Source organism: Ambystoma mexicanum, chromosome 8 (assembly GCF_040938575.1).
Source record: "Ambystoma mexicanum isolate Mex_15411 chromosome 8, UKY_AmexF1_1, whole genome shotgun sequence".
NCBI classification, from domain to species: Eukaryota; Metazoa; Chordata; class Amphibia; order Caudata; family Ambystomatidae; genus Ambystoma; species Ambystoma mexicanum.
Window position 1 is genome coordinate 436,673,154 of NC_090929.1, and position 20,810 is coordinate 436,693,963.

At 45.7% G+C, this 20,810-nt stretch overlaps 1 protein-coding gene across 25 annotated transcripts in view; it reads right to left on the reverse strand.

The window, feature by feature from the left end:
- The window catches only part of KIF1B (kinesin family member 1B), a 2,119,562-nt gene that overhangs the window by 2,045,235 nt on the left and 53,517 nt on the right, over positions 1–20,810 (reverse strand). For 24 of the 25 annotated variants that reach the window (XM_069609971.1, XM_069609973.1, XM_069609984.1 and 21 more), the window contains exon 2: positions 16,120–16,276. In XM_069609971.1, the coding sequence (XP_069466072.1) occupies positions 16,120–16,225 (106 nt within the window). In that variant the 5' untranslated portion in view covers positions 16,226–16,276. The remainder of the gene's footprint in view (positions 1–16,119; positions 16,277–20,810) is intronic. The other variant, XM_069609972.1, reaches the window with a different exon arrangement.

The window sequence follows — 20,810 nt, forward strand, 5'->3', positions numbered from 1 at the left end:
ATCGACAATATGGCCTCCCCGACCCCACTCTCCCTACTGTATAGGTCGGCCAGAGGGCCCGACCACGTGGAAAGTCCAGCCGCCGGATCTCAGGCGCCGAAATCCACAGCCACAGAAGAATCCCCCGTAGACTTTGTCGAAGATGTTCTTGTGGCCGAAGCGACTTAACGGGGAATAACCGACAATTCGGTAAAGATAAACAATGTCCCTAGTAAGAGCTCTGCTATAGGGCGACCAGTTATCTGGGCGGAAAAAAACAATCTGAGGGACCTAGGCGCGTGAGGGATTTTGGGTACACTACACGTCACGATAGGGATAGTGTTACAGACACGCCTATGCCGACATCCCCGAAAGACAAGATGCAATACTCTGCGGTTACCACTGGATGTCGGACCATATGCACAACATGGGATTCTAAGCTGATTAACAAGCATCAGAAATGTGGTTTTGCATGTGAAGGGCAACTGTTATAAAGAGACGTCCTCACAAGAGAGGGATGCCGGGCAATTGAAAGCGCAAGAGAAGTTCTGGCAAGAGTATACCAAGCAGTTCAAAGTACAAGAGGGAAGTCCTGACAGGAAAGTATACTAGGCAGTTGTGAGTGCATAAAGAGTCCTAGCAGGGGAGCATACCAAGGGCAAATTGCAAACCTACAAGAATTGTCAAGAAAGGACAGTGTTTGTTGAACAAAGAAGGAACTTGTGTTAAAGAAGGACTTACAAGGCTAAAGAGCCTTTTACCTAACAGGATTGTTGTGGGCCAAGAAAGAAACAAAAAAACGTTAGACCAATCAACATTGTCATTCCATTGAAGAATCCAGGGGAAGGGAATCACCCTTTGGAACCAAGGTCTTTTCATCTTGGAGAACATTTACGTTGTAGCTATTCTATTTCTATTTCATGAACACGTCTTGACAATACCAGGTTAAAGACATTTCCCTTCTCACTTTATTATTTTGTTTGTAGTGTGAATGTCAGGATAGAATGTTTGGACACAAGGACAGGTTTTAATTTCTGACATCCTGACAGACAGATCCTTAGTTTTTGGTTTTTGGTACGGAAAACTCTTAAGAGCCGGGTCAGAGAGGCGAGACCAGTTTGCCATGCGAAAGAGATCCACATACATCACCATATGCTCCAATTCTCATATGCCAGGTGCAATCAGCCTCAAATGCCATAGTACTATTATCATATGCCTAGCTAACAAATGACATAGTACCATCATGTACTATAGTGTCCACCCTTCATCATCCTCTTCGTCATACAACTACCAAACAAGAGGCAGACAAGAAAAGGTCTGCTCTGGGAGTATCTTCTCCCCGTGTATCCCTTGCTATGCTCTCACATGAGGCGGGAAAATGGGAGTGAGTGTAAAAAAGCCTCTCGATGAGGCTGCTCACCCAGTGCTCCTACTTATCTGCTTCCCGGGAGAGAGTCAGTAGTAATGGAATGCCAACATGATGTGGGGGCGGGGAAGGAGGGGGAAGGCAGTTAGATGGGTCTCAATAGATGAAGGGAAAGTTAAGAGGCACTCAGAGGATGAAACTGGGTGCCCCTTTAGTGGAAAAGCAAATATATGAAAGAGTTAAATGTCACATGGCAGAGGGAACACAACTACTGACACCGGAATAAAGTAGGGTGTTGAATTAAGCAAAAGTAAAATATAAGACTATTACATGGAAATTGTTTCAGGATGGCTGATGGCTGCAACAAAGGTTCCTGGGAAACAGTCCTTGAAAGCAGAATTATATTTGTAGTCCAGCAACAAGAATGGCATACAGTCTAGATCTCAGTCATTTTCCCTTCTTCTGGGGAACACAAGGCCTCTTGCCTCTCTGGATTTAGGGCTTCCATGCTTTGTCAAGTATCCCAAAAGTCCTCCCCTTCACTGGGGCTCTCCTCTCCATTACATATTCCCCTCTTCCAGGGCCAAGGGGTTCTCCATCTCTGTCACAGATCCCCTCTTCCAAGGATCAAAGTCACTCTCTCTTCACTATAGCATGCCCCACTTCTGGTCTCAAAGGGCTCCCTTCCCCCTCACTGAGGCACACCCCTACTCTGGGGCTCAACAGACCCTCCTCTCCCCCCTATCATGCTGCCTTCAGATTAGCAACAAGATAACTATTGAACAGATAACTATAATTCGAGGATTCATTCCTTATTTAAAAAAGGCAGCCTAGGAGGAAAACTGTATTGGTGTGTACAAAGCATTAGACCATGCATTGGTAGCACATTTGGCACGAAGGGATGCTTTATAATAACAGGCTATGGTCTGTTTTTTTCATTTTTTATTTGCAACATTTTGTTTATTACAAACCTTACAATTCCTTCCAGGACAATTTAAAAACTTCCCACATAATACAATCCAATTCATGTATAAAACAGACCTATTCCACACAACATAAAAACAACACATTCCCTAATCCAAATTTACAAATTAATCATGCCATATCTAAAACAATTCCTAAAAACAGTGCTGTAGCTAAAACTAAGTAACGGTTTTTCCCACTCAGTAAAAGCAGCCACCATTCACCTGGAGACCGAGTACTTAATGAGTGCAAGAAGCATTTAACATGGCTCGTCCTCAATGTAGTCAAAAGCTGTGCAAAAATAGCAATATGTGTCTTAAATTTCCTACCGACCCTGGTGCTTTACAGTAGTCAGATTCTAACACTCTTGGTCTAACCTTCGATCTCACCGACAAGACTTCTTTCGTTGGCAAAAAGTTTAAACAAATCCTCATAAAACGGGTTGTAACATTACTATTTGGAAATGTTTGCAAATATTTTGTAATTGAGCCAAAGGCCCTTGGTTCATGCCCCAGTTGGCGAAATAGTTTAAACTTGTACGCTTCTTCAGAAGTGAGCATCCAGTCTAGTCTCCATAGGTTTAATTTTACCTTATCTGGATTTCTCCTAAGCTCCTCCTCTGAGGTACAGGCTCTGTTAAGCAGGTCTTTACATTTTCTTTCCCATTGGTGCTGTATTCTACCCTGACCCATGTTTATTTCCTTCTTGATAATTACGAAAATCGTTGAGGCATCCTCTAGAATACATTTCCTGTATAATGCCAATGAGCTCCAATTAACCTTAGCTTTTAGTGAGATGAAACCCAGTTCTCGCCGGATTACTTGATTTGGCGTAGCCATGGGCAGGTTTAAAACCCTCTTCCAGAGCGTTCCTTCTATCAATGGCCACAAAGAATCAGGGATAAAGAATAAAGATTCTGCAGGCATATGTTAGTAGAACAGTACCCTTGAGTCAATAAAACTCTAATACCGGGATCATCGAGAAACAGCAGAATTCATTACACAAAAGCCTTAGTTGATTTGCCAGCATTTTGGCTTTATCCTTAAGAACCTTTGCTGTGTTAGCCTCACTACTAGGCTACGGTCTGTCTCTCACGAAGGAGAAAAGGAGGAATGAGGAGTATTCAGAGGTATTTACATGGGGGATGTGTGTCATGAGAAGAGTAAACCAAATACAAGCATATTCCATTTTGTGGCTGTACCATCACTTTCCATTGCAGAGTCTTGTGTACTCTTGAATGCCGCATACGCTTCTTTGGACCATGTGATCATGTCCTCTTTACAAAAACTATACAAAGAAGGCAGGGAGCAGGACATCCATCTCGTTGAAGACATAATTTGGCTACTTTTAGGCCTAAATACATTAACATTAGTATGACTACCTTGCCATCCTGAAGGGATCAAACCTAGTTAACATACTGTTGGAGTCTTAAGATCAGTGTTGCCAGTGTCATCTGTAGGTTCCAAAAGCTAGCCATCTGCTGGAAGGTCATAAATGGGTAAATGATGCCATTGGGTGGGAAAATCTTTGACACTCTGGATTAGGAGTTTGTTGTGCAGCGCTTCAGAAGTTGGGCGATCCAAGAATGGTGCAATTGTTTCAGTCTAACATTTCTAGAAACCAGCTTAGGGTATAAGCATATAGTTTTCATTTCATTTCCCATTGCAAACCCGAGAAAGGTGCACCTATACCCTCTTCCCAGGTGCCGCTCACCTTCACCCACACGCATTTTTTCATCCTCATATACTGCATTATACAGGGCCATAATGGCTTGATGGGTTTTGCAAACTCCAGTCATTGCAGGCAAATCAGATCATTGGGTTTTTTGGGGCATCCTGGCCCGGTTTCTCTAGCGGACTGCACTATGAAAGTTATCAAAAAGCATCCTTTGATATTATTGAACCGATTGAAGTCTGGTCAAAGAGGCTAAACAATATCTGTGTGCAAATCTGCACATACCAAACATCCACCCTTCGGGGTAGGCGCCATATTGAACAGTTATCTGCAAATAAGGAGGTACATTTAAAATTTGAAAAGCAGGCTCTCCAAGATGGCGGCGGGTAATAAAGACGTGCCTGCCGTGTGCTCATGAACAGGGAGCCTAAGTACTGCGGTCCACCACCCTGCGGCACCTCGGCAACCCGTGAAGAAGCGTGGCGGGACCCCCGAGCATCCGGCGGGGGAACATTAAGGCTTGGGTGAGAAGAGGAGCGGCAGCCAGCGGAGTCCTTTTCCCAGCCGGAGTAGCCCGGGAGGATAGCGGCGCTGCAGGCGTGCTGCCGCGAGGCCCGGACACAGGAGGAGGGGCCAGGTGACGCTCCTCCGACGAGCGCTGGGCTGAGTGAGTTTCCGGTCGGAGAGTGTGGTGGGGGGGGCGGTCGGTTGCAGCACCCGCAGGATCACCGGAGTGGCACGCTAGCGAGCGAGGTGGCCTCTCCATCCTGGGGAGACTGTGGGGAGGCGGTCCCTCCGTTTTCGTAAGTGGAGCGGGGAGGGAGAACCCCGACAGACACCCGCTTGGGGCCTCGCTGGTCCACGGGCCCCGAATTTTGGCGCCCCGCACTGCAGCGGGACCCTGTGTGGAGGGAGAGCCCCGAGGAGCCGAACTGCTGCCTGCACGCAAGTAGGCAGGGGAGAGAAGAGGAGGAGCGGCCCTTGCTGCTTACAGAGGGAGCACCCCTGCGCTGGACAACGCAGTAAGTGGAGAACGGCGGGGATAGTGGGCCCTGCCGCCTCAGTAGCCTTAGGGCCCGGGTAGAGGAGGTCACTTGGACCAGGAGGAACCTGAGACCCAAAAGGAGGCCACAAAGCAAATAGTGACTGTTTCCCACCCCCTTTTTTTTTTTTTTTGTTGTTGTTGTTGTGTGTGTATGCAGCCCTGAGAAGGACACCCGGGGAGCTGCCCTATTAAATGGACGTAGCCCTAACTTTTGGGCAATAAGAGAGGCAGGGTGTCAAGGCGCACCCATGATACTGCGCAGGCCAGGAGGCGGCGCTAAGTGAGCTGCTTGCTCCTCGTGGTGGACACGTGTGTGGTTCATCCTTAGTTTGGGGGGGGGGGGGAGCGCTGACGGGAGGAGCCCAGCGGCACGCAATCGCAACTACTCTGCGCTGATGGCCACGCGCCACAAAGGGGGAAGCGGGAGGACTGCGCGGTGTCCTCAGGACTCTCAAAGCACCCTTCACGCTATGTGGCCAAGGCAGGCCTTGGGTGAGGACCCGGTGAGAGGCAACAAGGGGACGGATGAGAGAGCCACAACAGAGGGGGCTCAGGAGCTGACCCAGGTTAATGGACAAGAGTTTTCGGGGGAAATCCAGGCGCTCCATGCAAGTCTGGCCAAGACATTTCAGGAACAATTTCAGCTCATGTGGACAGACTTGAATGAGGCCCTGGGGGAGATTAAGCGTGATATGAGACAACTTGGGGAAAGGACGGATCTTCTAGAAATGGGGCTCCAAGAAGTTGAAAAAGAATCAATGGCAAATAGTGAGGCTATAGAGCGCCTGGACGCAGCGACCCGGAACCTGGAGATTCAGCTGGAGGACATCGAGAACAGGTCCCGGAGGATCAATATCAGAGTGAAGCAGTTACCGGAATCGGTCGCGGACAGGAACCTGAAGCAGGAAATTCAGGGTATTTTTGCGGATATCTTGAGGGAGGGCAGCCCAGACTGCATTGAGTTGGACTGAGTTCACTCACTGGGTTGGAAAGCTTGCTAGGGGCACGGGTGCGAGGCCGAGGGATGTGCTGGCTGCCTTCTCCAGGTACGCACAGAAAGAGGCAGTGCTTCAAGCTGCGAGGAAAAAAAAGCCAATAGTGTTCCAAGGCCAGCAGATAGCCCTTTTCCAGGACTTGGCCAATGTTCCCTTGATAAAGAGAAGGAAGATGGCGCCAGTGCTGAAAGTTTTAAATGACCGCGGAATACGGTACAGGTGGACATTTCCTTTTGGGCTTGTATTTGAGTGGGAAGGTTCTCAAAAAAGGATAACCTCTGCCCAGGAGGGAGCTATCATATTGGGGATCGATTTGGAGGAGGGTCCCCTGGGCAGGGGGGGGGGGGGGACCTACTGGGAGCAGGCCGAGGGAGAGGCCATGGGAGTGGTCTACAGTGGAGGAAAGGAGACGGAAGGGCCGAAGGGTCAAAGGTGGGTCGCTGAGAGAGGGCGATGAGGCCGGTGCAGAGGGTGGTACACATGGCAAAAGCAGTAAATGAGCAGGAGTATGATACGCGAGGGGTGGTGGACCCTAAGGGATGAAAGAAGAGCTCGGTGTGAAGGAGTGCGACATATTGGGACCAGGAAGGGCGACGAGGCCTGGTAGGGTGGGAGGGATGGAGGTTGGCGTGGCGGGGCGGGCAGGCTGGGGGGGGGCGGGTGAGGGGAAGGGAGTAGTTTCTTACCTGTAACTCCATTTCTCCAGCGTTGGTATCTTTCATGGATTCACATGCTTAGAATATTCCCCGTCGTCAGACTGGGAACCCTTGGTACACATATATAGTCGTTTCCTATAGGAAAAAACTGCCGACACTTGTGTGTCCTATCCACATCTACGTCCTCCCCGGGGACGTCCACGCACGCCCCATAGGACGTAATGGTATATATGCCCCGCCCCCGCGGGTCCCGTCAGATTTCGACCCCTCCAAAGAAGAAAGGGGAAACCTGTTTATGCACATATACATTGCATTATTCCGGGGAGGCTAGTGGGCGCATGTGAATCCATGAAAGATACCAACGCTGGAGAAATGGAGTTACAGGTAAGAAACTACTCCCTTCTCCAGCATTGGATCTTTCATGGATTCACATGCTTAGAATAGATTGTATAGCAGTATCCTAGAAGAAGGAGGTGAGAATGCAATGCAACATACATTACAAAATTAAACCACTCCCAGTCCGAATATATATATATATATATATATATATATATATATGCACGTAAGCAGTAGCATATTTATATTAAGGCGATACATCAAGGAAAAAACCAAACATCGGCAAGGTAAAAGACCACAGTTTCACCATTTGGCTTACCTCATTGAAAAAGATGGCGCTGCACTGCCCTCCCCATCTGTACTTCATCCGCATGCTGCCTTTCCAGGCAGTAATGGCGTGTGAACGTGTGTGGTACAGACCACGCCGCCGCCTGGCAGATGTCTGTCAGAGGAATTCCTGCCCATAGCGCCGCTGAGGAGGCTGTCGATCTCGTCGAATGGGCTCTAGGGTTCCCTTGTAGGGGTCTCCCGGCCTTCGAGTGACTAAAAGCGATTGCCGACGAGACCCATCGGGCCAGTCCTTGCTTGGAGATTGCCCTTCCTCTCGTCGACGGACCATATGCAATGAACAGCTGTCTGGTAGTTCTGAGTTCTTGCGTCCTTTGCAGATAAAACTTTAACGCTCTTTTCACATCGAGCGTATGAAGAGCCTTTTCCGCCGTCGACGACGGTGTCGCAAAGAAAGTAGGGAGAGCAATGGTCGAGTGCTTGTGATAGACCGTCGGTACTTTCGGGATGAAAGTAGGGTTAGTTGATAAAATTACTTTGTCCTTAAAGAATCTCATATATGGAGGATCTATGACCAATGCCTGTAATTCCGACATTCTTCTAGCCGATGTAATGGCAATTAAGAAAGCCAGTTTCCAAGATAGGAACTGCATGGATGAAGAGGACATTGGCTCAAATGGAGGCTTCATTAAGGCCGCCAACACCACATTTAAACTCCACGACGGTGGGAACCGTTTCGTAGGGGGGAAAGTTCTAAAGAGACCCCTCATGAAATGTTTCACCAGTCTGTCACTGAATAATGGTGAAGACTGTCTCCTCCTCGTAAACCTTGAAATGGCCGCCAAGTGCACTTTGATGGACGATGACAGACCACTCTCAGCTAGGTGAAGAAGATACGGAAGAATTTGTTCAGGGGTTACTTCTAAAGGCTGAATTTCGTGCTGTGTTTGACACCACGTACAGAACCTTCGCCATTTGCATATGTATGATTTGTTAGTCGAAGGGGCCCTAGCCGCCTGCAGAATTCTCCGGCAATCCGACGAGACTTTCAAGCTGCCAAACTCTGAAAAGTCAGGAGCCATGCTGTTAAGTTGAGGCTGTCCGGATTGTGGTGCCACACCGTTCCCTTGTCCCTGGACAGTAGGTTCGGCACTTTCTGGAGAGTTATAGGCTGTTCCAACGACAGATGTAGGAGGTCGGAAAACCATGGTTGTCTCGGCCAATACGGCGCCACTAGAATGACCCGGCATTTGTACCTGCGAATCCCCTGGATTGTCCTCCGTATAAGGGGGAACGGAGGGAAAGCGTACAGGAATTTGTCCGTCCAAGGGAACGAGAACGCTTCCCCCAGGGATCCTTTTTGAGGCCATCTGCTCGCGAACTGTTCGCATTTCCTGTTTTCTTTCGTTGCGAAGAGGTCGATTGAGGGGGTCCCCCACCTTTCGAAGATTATTTGAAGCTGACCGGTGTCCAGCTCCCACTCGTGTATTTGGGCCATTGTCCTGCTCAGGGAATCCGCTTGCACATTCTTCACACCCGGGAGATGGTAAGCCACTAAGGATATGTTGTGTTTCAACGCCCAGTGCCAGATCTTTTGAGCTTCCGCCGAAAGGGTCCTGGATCTGGTGCCGCCTTGCTTTATCAAGTAGAACATAGCTGTCGTGTTGTCTGTCAGCACTCTTACTTTTGATCCTTTGATATGTGGAAGGAATGATTTCAAGGCCCATCTCACTGCCCTCAGTTCCAGCACGTTGATGTGTAGGTGCGATTCGGTCGAAGACCATCTGCCCTGGGTTTGATGATCGTTCATGTGTGCTCCCCAGCCCGTCAGGGAGGCGTCCGTGATGATGGTGTTCTGAAATTCCGGCTCTTGTAGAGGAACTCCTCTGTCCAGGTTGTGAAAGATTTTCCACCATTGGAGGGATCTGATGACACCCTCGTCGTCGACGGTTATCCTGTCCGACCACCGGCCCGTGGCCTGCTTCCATCTGTCCGACAGGAACTCCTGTAGAGGCCTCATGAACAATCGGCAGTTTGCCACTAGGTGGATGCACGAAGCCATGGAACCCAGGATTGCCACATATTTTCTCACGGAAAATGTGCTCTGTAGGCGAAGTTGACTCGTCAGTTGTTCGATCTTCAATATTCTGTCTAGGGACGGTTTCACTATTCCCGAGTGGGTTTCGAACTGAGCTCCCAAGAACTTCAAGCTCTTTGAGGGCTTTAGAGAAGACTTTTTTCGAAGTTCACTGCGAACCCCAGTCGTTGCAGAAGTTGTAAGGTGGCATGTACGCTGTCGTTGGTCGACGCTGGGGAGGATCCCCTCACAAGCCAGTCGTCGAGGTACGGGTATACATGATGCCCTCCCTTTCGCAGCCAGGCTGCCACAGGTGCCAAACATTTTGTAAACGTTCTTGGGGAGGACTTTAGACCAAATGGGAGCACTGCAAATTGGTAGTGTGTCTGACCTACCATGAACCTCAGAAACCTCCTGTGTTTTTGACACACCGGAATGTGGAAATACGCGTCCTGTAGATCTAGTGACGCCAAAAAATCGTCCCTTTGGACGGATCTGATCACCTCCTGCAGTGTAAGCATTTTGAATTTTTGACTCTGTAGGGTCTTGTTGAGGTCTCGCAGGTCGAGAATAGGGCGCCATTTTCCGTTTGGCTTCTTTACCACAAAACACCGTGAGTATACCCCTAGGCCTTTCTGCGATGCAGGGACTAATTCGATGGCGCCTTTCTGTAACATGAGTGTTACTTCCTGCCGCAAGATGTTTAGATGTGGCTGGGATAGGTGTATTGGTGGACATTTTGGAGGTTTGCATTTGAACAGTAGGGAATGTCCGTACCTCACAGTGTCCAAAACCCACTGATCTGTTGTGATGGTCTCCCATTCCTCGATGCAGCTTGACACTCTTCCTCCCAGAACGGCACGCTTCCCGTCATTGCTGGTCTTTCTGTTTGCTCGTCGACGACGAATAAGTTGGTCGTCTCTTGGAAGACTGGAAGTTTCTGCGCCGGCTTGAGGTCTGCGAGGCGCGTCTATATCTTTGGGAAGGATACGCTGATCTACCAAAAGATCTATCCTTGGTAGCTGAGAATCTTGCGTTTCCAGATGCTCCTCTAAAGGGACGAAAAGAACGAAAGGGCTTACCACTCTGGAGAGAACCCAACGAGCGTGCTGTATCCGAGTCCTCCTTCATGCCCTTCAAGGCCTCGTCCACCTTTTCTCCGAAAAGAAGATCACCTTCGAATGGCATGTCCAAAACTTTATACTGTACTTCGGGTCTGAAGTTGGTGCACTTAAGCCAAGCCTGGCGTCTTAGAACAACTCCGTTATTTATTTGTTTAAAACCCGAATCTGCCAGGTCCACCGCTATGTTAATAGCATGATTCGATGCCTCTTCGCCTTCTCGAACCAGGGACATCGCCGTTCTTCGATGTTCTTCCGGGAGGTGGTCCAGGATAGGTGCCAGTCTGTGCCACATCTCCCTGTCATATCTGGCCACAATCGCCAGGGAGTTAGCTGCTTTCACCGTTGAGGCCCCCACAGAAAGAACCTTCTTACCAAACACGTCTTGGCGCCTCGCCTCATTATCTGGAGGGGTAGAGCATTTATGCTGGGCCTTTGCTTTTCTCGTCGTCGCCGCCGACGACGACACCACCGAGTCCGGTGTAGGTTGAGCCGAAAGACACTTTGGTGTAGAGTCTGGTGCTTTAAATTTCTTTTCAATGCGGCCTTTGACAGCCGGCTCAGAAAATGGGTGATGCATGGTTTGGACACCTTCTTTCCAGACATGGTCTAGAATGGGTATTGAGAATATTGAGCGTCTACTCTTGCCCATATGGTCAAAAAGAAAACAGTCCTTTTTCTCCTCCTGTTGGACCAGGCCAAACTCCTTGCACGCTTTTTCCATCAGAAAAGGGTCCCTTTGCCATGCATAGGACTGCGCTCCTGGAAACAATGGCAAGCAGATTTGACAATCTTGGTCACTGCTGCCGCCATCCATAGCACCCCCCACCCCCAACAAAACTAACCACACCATGGGCATTTAAATGGTTCTCACTTCAGTGCTGGGTTGGAGAGCTGCAACGCGTTGATCTTCCGATGCAACCGTGTTTATACCTTCATCATTGCTATAGTGGCCTGGGAGCTCTGTGTGGTGCCACAATCTAAAGTTTTATGCATAAACAAAGCCACTGATGATTACAACCCTAGCTGTTTGGCAACACAGATCTGGATGGCTTGAGGGAGAGTTTTGAGTTGAGAACATCATGTTCAGTGCATTCTTTTCTCTGAAGGGTTCCTGCTCAGGGTGTATAGTGATTTGATGGAACTGTACCCTCTGTGTGTGCCAAATTACTGAATTCTTCCTATATGGGAAAGAGCTGAAGTCCTGGCTTTGGGATGAGCAAATAATTCTGTTTAGGTGTCTTTTCACCTCTATCTGGGCTTGGAGTTTATTTTTAAATATGGGTGCAATGCTATTTATCACCATATTGTAGAACCTAAGTGGGCAATTACTGTAGCCTGTTTTGTTTAGTTTTATTATGCTTTGTTTGTGATCAAAATATTTTTAATAAAACAAAATACATTTCTTGGAAATTTGTTTTCCCGATTGCCATAACTTTACCAATATTTTTAGTGGGATTGCAACCCTCTTAAGGTGGGCACATCTTGATTTTTATGGAGATTATTGCTCTTTATTTTCTAAAACAGTGTTAGCAGTCCTCCAGATAAGATTTCCAAGTGGCAGAATTTTACTCCCCATTTAAGGTTGGGTGTACAATGATTTTTAAAAAGTAAAAGAGTAAGTCCCCTTCCCAATGGGAGCATTTTATTAGAGAGTAAACATATGTTTTAAAGATAAAATAGATGTTTTTGTAAGAAATATTTCTTTGCATTTAGTTATTCAGGCACATTAAAAAAAAGATACATATTTACTTCTTTGGATCAGGCAGTAATCGCAAGGTCTTCCTGTGGCACTACTACATCTACTACAGGTATTAACGTACCATCGAGCTGTGTGAATGAAAGAAGGGGGACAAGCTCATACGTGTCAGTTTAATTTTTTTGGGACCATTTGCCAATTTTTAGGGTGCAAAAGTGACTGATACACCCCTTATCTAAAGACGACTGTTGGATTTCCAAGAAAACCTGTTCCCCCTCACAATAGTGTTTACGTAGACTGGGCATCAAATAAGAATTAAGGTATTGCTATAGCTCTCAACCTGGTGAGACTTGAAAACAGGTAAAATGCAATATTTTTGGTGGTTGAGAACTCATGAGTCGATGGAGGGGTAGGAGGCTTGCCGTGACCATTAACTGAGTCCAGGGCAGGTGACACCCCTCAAATGAAGATTCATTGATAGATATGCATCACAGACAAAACTAAGCATGTGAAACTAACTAGTTTGTTTTTTTCTTACACTACTATGGCAGCAATGGCTCATGTATCCAAGCAAACAATAGCAAGATAGATCATGTTATGCACTATTTTATGTCGTCAGAGTCCTTTTCGCCCTCGAGTAGATTTAACAAGCAAGAGTTAAGGTGGCTACTGCTGTTTGGTAACATTCCCACTGCTAAGATAAATTACGCTGCAAAGCAGAGATTTTTGACTTAACCAAATCTATTGACCGCCTTGTCCCCCGTAACCATCTACCCCAAACCCTAAGGAAATTTGTTGGAATGGAAGTTGTCCTTTTTGGTTTTCTTCTAAATACACGATAATCAAAATCTCATTATAAAGAAAAGTTAAGTACAATAATATCAAATTGTTGCTCTAAAAATGAAGTCTTCTGAAGGAGTCAGCATCATGGATCATGAGCAAAACTATAGCTGTATCTATTGGCTCAGATGTGACCAGATAGAAACAGTGCAAGAATAGCATTTTTTTGTTGACATTTTCCTCATTTAGATTTTTGTGCGCCCATAGCTAGATGTCCGACAGACCGATGAAGTCCATCTGATCCCTTGCCCACTACAGAAAGGTGTAACAAGAAATCATTGTTCCTGACATTTTAAGCAAGAAAGGAAGACATCTTGGTTCTTCTGTTGCCCTAAGAGAGGGTACTAAGCGCCAACTGTACTGATGATTCGGTTCCAGCACGAAAAAATGAGTGTCCCTCAATTTCCATTGTTAGGCGGGGTCTTCCTGGTGCACAACACCAATCTTTGGATAATTGGGCCAAAGCCTGTCAAATGCCAGAAAGCACAGTTTTTAATGCAGATATCTGTGAAAGCAGAGGAACCACATAGCTGTCCCGTCTAAAACACTTTATTTGTGAACAGTTTATCCAAAACCATGGGAAAGGGGGGAAGCACTGTAGCATTACAAGCTAAGGTGTCCTCATTATTGGGTGGCCGAGTGTACCGAAATAGGAGTGGAAAGACGACACGCACAACACAGAAAAATAACTGCAGATTTCGGTACAGTGCTTGGCAAATAATCCTGCTTACCTATGTTCGGTTGGACAGCTGAACAGGGCAATTGCTCACCTCTGACATGGGGCCATCCTGCACTTTACAAGTTTAAATACTGATAGGGCTGACAGTTTTAATTCTTCCGAGATCAGTAAGTTGGGTAATAAGAACAGCTACTATTAACGCACTTAAAAGTCACAGGAATGTACATAAAGCGTTACACAAAAACATATTACATAGCTAAGGCTGCTTATAGCCAGGGACTTAACTGGATGGCAGCTTGAGATACTGGTCTTTTGCTTGGCATCGATTCTCAGTGCATGCATAGTATTAAGCCAAAAGGAAGTATGTGGTTGTGGCAAAAAAGTTTTCAAACTATCAAAAATCAGCACAAGTTAGTTAGAACATAGCTCTTACCCAATGCAAACCAGTCAGCCAAAGGCCCAAGTCACGTTTTTGGAGTCACCACAAGGTTACTGTGGCAATGCTCATCTATCTCCACTAGGAACTAATGCTCGACACAAGCTTCATCTCGATGCAGGTCGGCCTAAATTGGGGTTCCCTTTACCAACTAAGTTGCATAACATTGGTTAAACATCCTCAAATGTACTCAAGACAGCCAACATATGTATGTAATTGACTTTATTTGTCATGAGATGGTGGAGCTACTATTTTCCTATTGTACTCCCCGCCCAGCTAAGAGCAGCCCAAGGTCTACTGAACATAGATGGATGTGAACACCACAGTTACAAAGTCAACTAGGTTGAACAAGTCATTTCCTTCAAATGTCAGACCAAACGGTTCATATTAACTTTTTCAGAGCACTCTGGAATCAGTTGTAACAAGGACAAAAATGTGTGTTTATACACACTGTGTGAGCCACATTTAAGTGGTGGAATCCCATGACAAATGCAGTCTTCATGCCAACAACCACATATTCACTGATCTAGCAAATCACACTGCACATCACATACAAACATTTCTAGATCTGATTTTACGGTACTAGTCATCACCTCCAAAAAATTAGCACCTGCATGCAATCTTAAATCTACATGACGTAATGTATTTCTCTTCAAAGCAATACACGGTTTATCATGGATGTTCAAGCTATGGTCTGCCAAACTCCCAGGCAGCCTCAATCGGTTTGAGGCCATGGCAGTTAGGTGATCTACAAATATCACATATCATGAAGGTCAAAGGCACTCGTTGGATGCAAGTTCCCTAAACAGGAAACAATCGTGGTGTGTCCAACTACTGTTAAAGGTTGTTTGCAACCATCATATAAATACGGTTATTGGGGGGAGGTGGTGGGGATGAAGGGGTTCGGGGGCAGCTTAAAGTGAAATCCCCTGTGTGAGTGTTTTCACCAGGCCGGCTGCTGCCAACAAGCAGGACAAGCTGTTGCAAAGGAAAGGGAGCAAAACAATGGCTGTGAAAGGTGGTTTCCTTCCTAAAACAACTTTATATATTTAGAAGATCATTGGCATTCCCCGTAGAGGCTAAATGAAATGAATACAAATTTAAAACATGCTCCAATGTCCCTCAGCTTGAGAGAGAATATACAAAGTGCATTGCCCCATTCACGAAACATGCTTAACAAAAGGATTTATTTTAGGGCTGAAATGGGCAACATGCACACTTTAAGACTGCCTTTTGATACGATAAACCCCATCTTCCACAGCAGAGTGCGAGCGCACCTAAGACTTGTTAGTGTTCGAGTGTTTCGAGCACGAACCAAGCATGTCCAACTGTGCATTTGCCCTGCACTTACTTTTAAATAGTCTCTTACTCTCATATACGGTTTCGTCTTTTGCATCATTTGTATTTTGCCCCACTTTAATGCATGCACTTTTCTATTTTAACAGAAACAGTAAAACGATCTTTATACAACGAGATTTGATTTTGAACCCAAGCATTTCAGCTATCATTTTCGGTCTCTTTACTCTTTTAAAAGCTACTAGGATAGCAAATATCCTTTAAATGCAATTCAACTATCTAAGAGTATGCTCAGAACACACATTTGCTCATTGCCAGGGCGTCTCCTGTCTCCGGAGACCGCTGAGCATCAGCTGGACGCATGAGTGCAAGAGGATGCAACCCAGCAAAGCTCAAATTAATCAAACCCCTGGGAAGGAGAAGAGCTGCAGTGGGGGTTGGGGTGAAGGACGATAAGGAGGGAAGACTGGAAGTGGTGGCGCAGGGGGAGCATTTATGGATCCACTGCAGATGGTTAGAAAAAGTGTTCCAAGACCTACAGATAATTGACTGATACCAGGGCATAAAGACCCACCACACTATTTATCCGGGTGAGGCAAATGTTTGACGAAGGAGTAACAGACGGGTACCACAGCAAAAGTAGCAATAAGGGGGGGGGGGCACACTTACTGGTAGAGTTGCCTTGCATCTGGATGATACATTTGGAATCTTTGCTGGTCTCTCGTGTGTTGAAGGGCCGCACCCGCACGGCTACCTTTACAGAGGCTCCAGACATCTTGACAAGCCTCTAGTGTCAAGTCAGTATAATTCTTTGGTGCCGGCTAACCTAAAACAAGAGAGAAACCAATCACATTTATGAACCAAACAGACCAGTTCTTCTGCTCCTTCACATATTCCATCCATGTACATCTCTCTTGCATCCTGTCTGCCAGCTCCCACTACCTTTTCATAAGTCCCAGCAACGTTAGGATTTCCGATCTCTATAATCCCCCATTGAGATCCATCAGAATGCACCTTTTGCTTATTTTGCACCTGAAGCTCTGCTTCCATCATAACCGTGACTTCACTTATCATGTTGCTTTAATTCAAGAACAGATTCTCAAACAAATTAAATGTGTAATTTACAGCTCTTCACTTCTTAAAATAAAATCATCACTTTTCCTTAAACAGTCACTAAAATCCGATTGGAGTCTCGCATTCCCCCTCATCCAAGTGCTGCAGCACTTCGGTCTTGGTTTTCCTGGCCAGGATTTTACTTTTTCAATTTGACATTGGCCCTAAAGAACAATGTCCAAAAATCTACTGTACTGGCTCTCGGGTCACAATCCAAACGTTATTAATCTTTTATTTTTTATTTTTAAATCTAATGGAGAGAAGATTTCCAGAGTCTCTGATTGAATTATTTGGGAGTTACTTTGTCAGATGCTCCCAGTGGTCATTTACATGTGGCTAACTATGCTGCTAAGATGTCACAGGCAATAGGGGGAACCCACTCCTTTTCTATGAAATGTAAGGCTCAGTCAGCAAAAGCACTTCTTAGAGCCTATGAGACAAATTCAAATCAACTGCACAATATGGTGCAGGGGTCGGAAATATAACTCTTCTCTCCTCCAAGTGTTATAAAATAAGTTTTCTAAGAGCATTTTGGGTCTACCTTTGTCGACTCGGACCAATGAAGCACATAAAAAGTTAGAACCACAGCACAGACATTTTAGTAGCTAGCACGATCACTTTCGAAACCCACAGTATCAGTAAATCACATTGGATACAACTGGAAATAGAACAAATTGGGCTCCGATCCCTTGGATAGCTCATGCTTGTGCCAATAGGTAAGAATTCCTTTTCTTGGTACACATATCTCAGATTTTCCCATATCTATGATCTCAGATAGGACTCTGGACTGCTCCACAGCGGTGCTCTCGCTGTGACCGCCAATCTTTCCACATCATTGTTCCAAAGCTTAGCATTAAACACTCTAACCTTATTCCAGGCTCCTTAACTTGGGCCAAGCCACATTCCTAAACATGGCTTGCATTGCTGAATTTGAAAAATGTGTTTATTGTAATTTTATATGCTAAAAGGAGTCTATGTTCGTCCTGAATTCCCATAGGGGATCATTGTAGGCTCCGCCCACCTTAGCACTTTAAGGTGAGCTAAAAAAAAAAAACAACAAAGGCCCCAAAAAAATGAAGAAATTAATAAATACTTAACAGCCAGGGGAAACTATTATTCATTAAAGAGTCCTCAATGTCATCTGAATGCTATGGTTAACCTGATAACTAGACACCCATTTGATACTCGTAGACACTCATGCAGTCCACAAGAAGCAATGGGCTAATATTACATGAATACAGAAACTCGAGAAATAAATCATGCAGAAGCAACATATTACACTTTCAGAGCCAATCAATTGTATGTGCAAATTAAGAGGCAGTACAACCGAACTGAAGATCTACAAGCAGTCGTACAAAAGTGAGATTGGCATGTTACATAGGTTGCAGACCACTCTACAGGCTGCCCCAGCCACTACATACTGCAAGATAATCATGATTCAAGGGGTAAAAAGAAAATAACTGAAACACTAGTTGAATATGGCAGTCTTCGATCTTGCTCTGCATTTTACACAGATATATCCTGCACACATACAGAAAGGCAGGGTTGTTGCTAGGTCTGGAAAAGATCCGGGGCTACACTAATGTCGGGACTCCGGGCTAGCTAGCCTTTTGATTGTAGACCCTGAGCTTCTATCCGGGGCTACAACCAAAAGATCTGAGGCTATAAACCCCCCCCCCCCCCCCATCCCCCTGGACCCGCAGCAACACCTCTGCCCTCTGCAGAAGGGCATTCAATCCTTGGACTACCAATGCCACCAGTGTGTAACCTTCTGCTGATTAAGATCACAGTATCAATCAAAAAAGCTAATGTTGAACTGCCAAGAGTTTTAGTTGCTTTTATTTATTGGAGTTTTACCACAACAGTCACTTCTTAGCATCCCAAAGAGGAGGGGTAAGGGAATTTCAGATTTTTGACAGGCTTTGGAAACATTTAGATCACTTAAGTCCAGAAGGGGCGAGTGTCCAATATATAAAAAACATATACAATGAAAATGGTGCATGAACAATCAATGATTCAGAGGAGGGTGAAAAAATAAAAAATGTAAGTGCTGCTTGGAGAACCCAAGAGGTCTGAGTGCAAGGCAGGCAGAGTGCCAAGGAGTCAGAAGGCCACCAATTTCCTAATGCAAGAGACTTTCTGAAGAGGGCGGTTTTCAATTGAAATTTGTTTTTTCTTGTTTTTTATTCTCTTTATTTAGCATTATTCAATAAACATCACAGTACATAAGTGAGTATAAAATGTGAAGTTAATCTACCAAAAATAAAATATCAAATCACAAACATATTTCATACCCACCCTTTACACTCAGTAAATAAGAAAACATAAAACTACACAAATCACAAGACAAACATAAACCCTCCCCCCTCCCATAAACATCTAACCTCCAAGTTAATCATCAGCATTTCAATGACCAACCTACAATTACCCATACAAATCATTAAAGTTTCCCCATCTTTCCATGTATTCCTCCTCTTGAGGAAGTCTGGTTGACCGATATTTCTCAAAAAGTGAAATTACTAGCAGGTCTAACAACCAATTCTCAAATTGTGGCTTTTTTCTAGTCTTCCACACTTTCAATGTAATTTGTAGATGTGGTCTATATTAAAGTAAGGTCCCAATTCAAGTAACACTCCATATTGGGCACAATGCTTGGAATTGCACTTTAGAGCACTGAGAACCATTGACATATGGACAATATGCCCCCTCACTGTGACAAAATGAGAAACCACATGTTCCAAATCAGGAGAACAAGAAGTGCTTTAGAGTTAAATCTAACAAAGAATTCAATACAGTGGAATTGAGTGACACCTATGTTGAGAAACGACATTCACAAGTGGAATAAATTATATGGTCTATACTTAAATCGGGATGCATCAAATGAGCACCACACTAGCCGGACCTTCTTAATACACACAAAGATGTCAGCATTCTAGAAAAGCAACGTAGGTTGCGGCAAACCAATCCACTTGGTCAGTCCACATGGGATGGGAATGGAACACTGGTGTGCGTTTTGGTGCCAGAGGGAACAGCGTCTAGAAAGTGATGAAAGCCAGCAGCATTTATGTTTGAACCGGGCACAAAGTAGCACTTTATCACGAAAGCAAGCCTCCATGGCAGTTGACAGGCTCTGAAAGAAGCTACAGTGAGCACAACATGTAAATTCCTCTGCTGACCCCTCAAGGCAAGACGCCCCATGCCAGTACACTCTTAGTGGCACAAGATACGGCCTGTTAGTTTCATAATGAAATGTGGCCACTTCAAGCAATAGAAAACTAAGTGGGCCACGCTTCATTACAAAAGCACATGCAGTTGCACATGAATATTGCTTCCCCCTCTACTGGCCCAGCGCATAGACTACGTACATGTACTTATTAGGCATATACTGTCTGCACAGAGCCAAGAGCGTACCAATAATGTGGATAAATTGTCTCTTGGCAGCTCATGTTGACGAAAGACTTGTTTCAGTCTCATGTCCCGACGACATAGCCAATCCAGTCATGCCCCCTCGCCCCTGCTACCAGACCCTTTGACATCATGAATCAATGGGCAGTGGTTGTGGGTCAAGGATCTCTGGCCCAGCCCAATTTGTCTGAGGGCTGCAGTCAGTGGGGATAGTAGGTGGGGGGCTAGGGGAGGGGGCTCCCCAGTGGCCAGGGATCAGGCTCCCTGCAGGAAGCGTTGACCGTCCAACTAGTTCTGACTGCCACCCTGTAATTACCTGTAGCTTAGCTCGTCTTCTGCTCTTACTGAACAAAGTCGAGTCCTCCTGCTTCCAGCACAAGTGCTCATTGCTGTCTCCACTTACACTTTCTCCCCCATCACCCCTTTTCCCCATGGGGGAGCAAGACAATGCAGACTGAGCCAGGTGCCTCGGTTTCCTAATGCTTTCAATGGGTGATTCCCCCAATTGTATCCTTATGGTTACACAGCAGAACCTCTACTTTACTTCCTTAATCTCCAACCATGTTTGCTGCTTCCCATCAAAGAGCTGAAAGCAGAGTAAAACAGGACTGATTATTGAACCCCTTCTGGAGAGGCCAGTCTATTTAGTTTGTGCACACCAATTCCTCATCAAACAAAACGTGCATACAATCCCCCACCTTGTAGCTCAATTCTGTGCGCCTTGAATCTCCCCCTCTCCCTCCACCATGTAGCTTCATTATGTGCGCCTTGAGGCATACGGCGATGTGGCGTGTCACCAAGAATTTAAATAAATTAATATAATTCTGCAGCAAAATCTGACC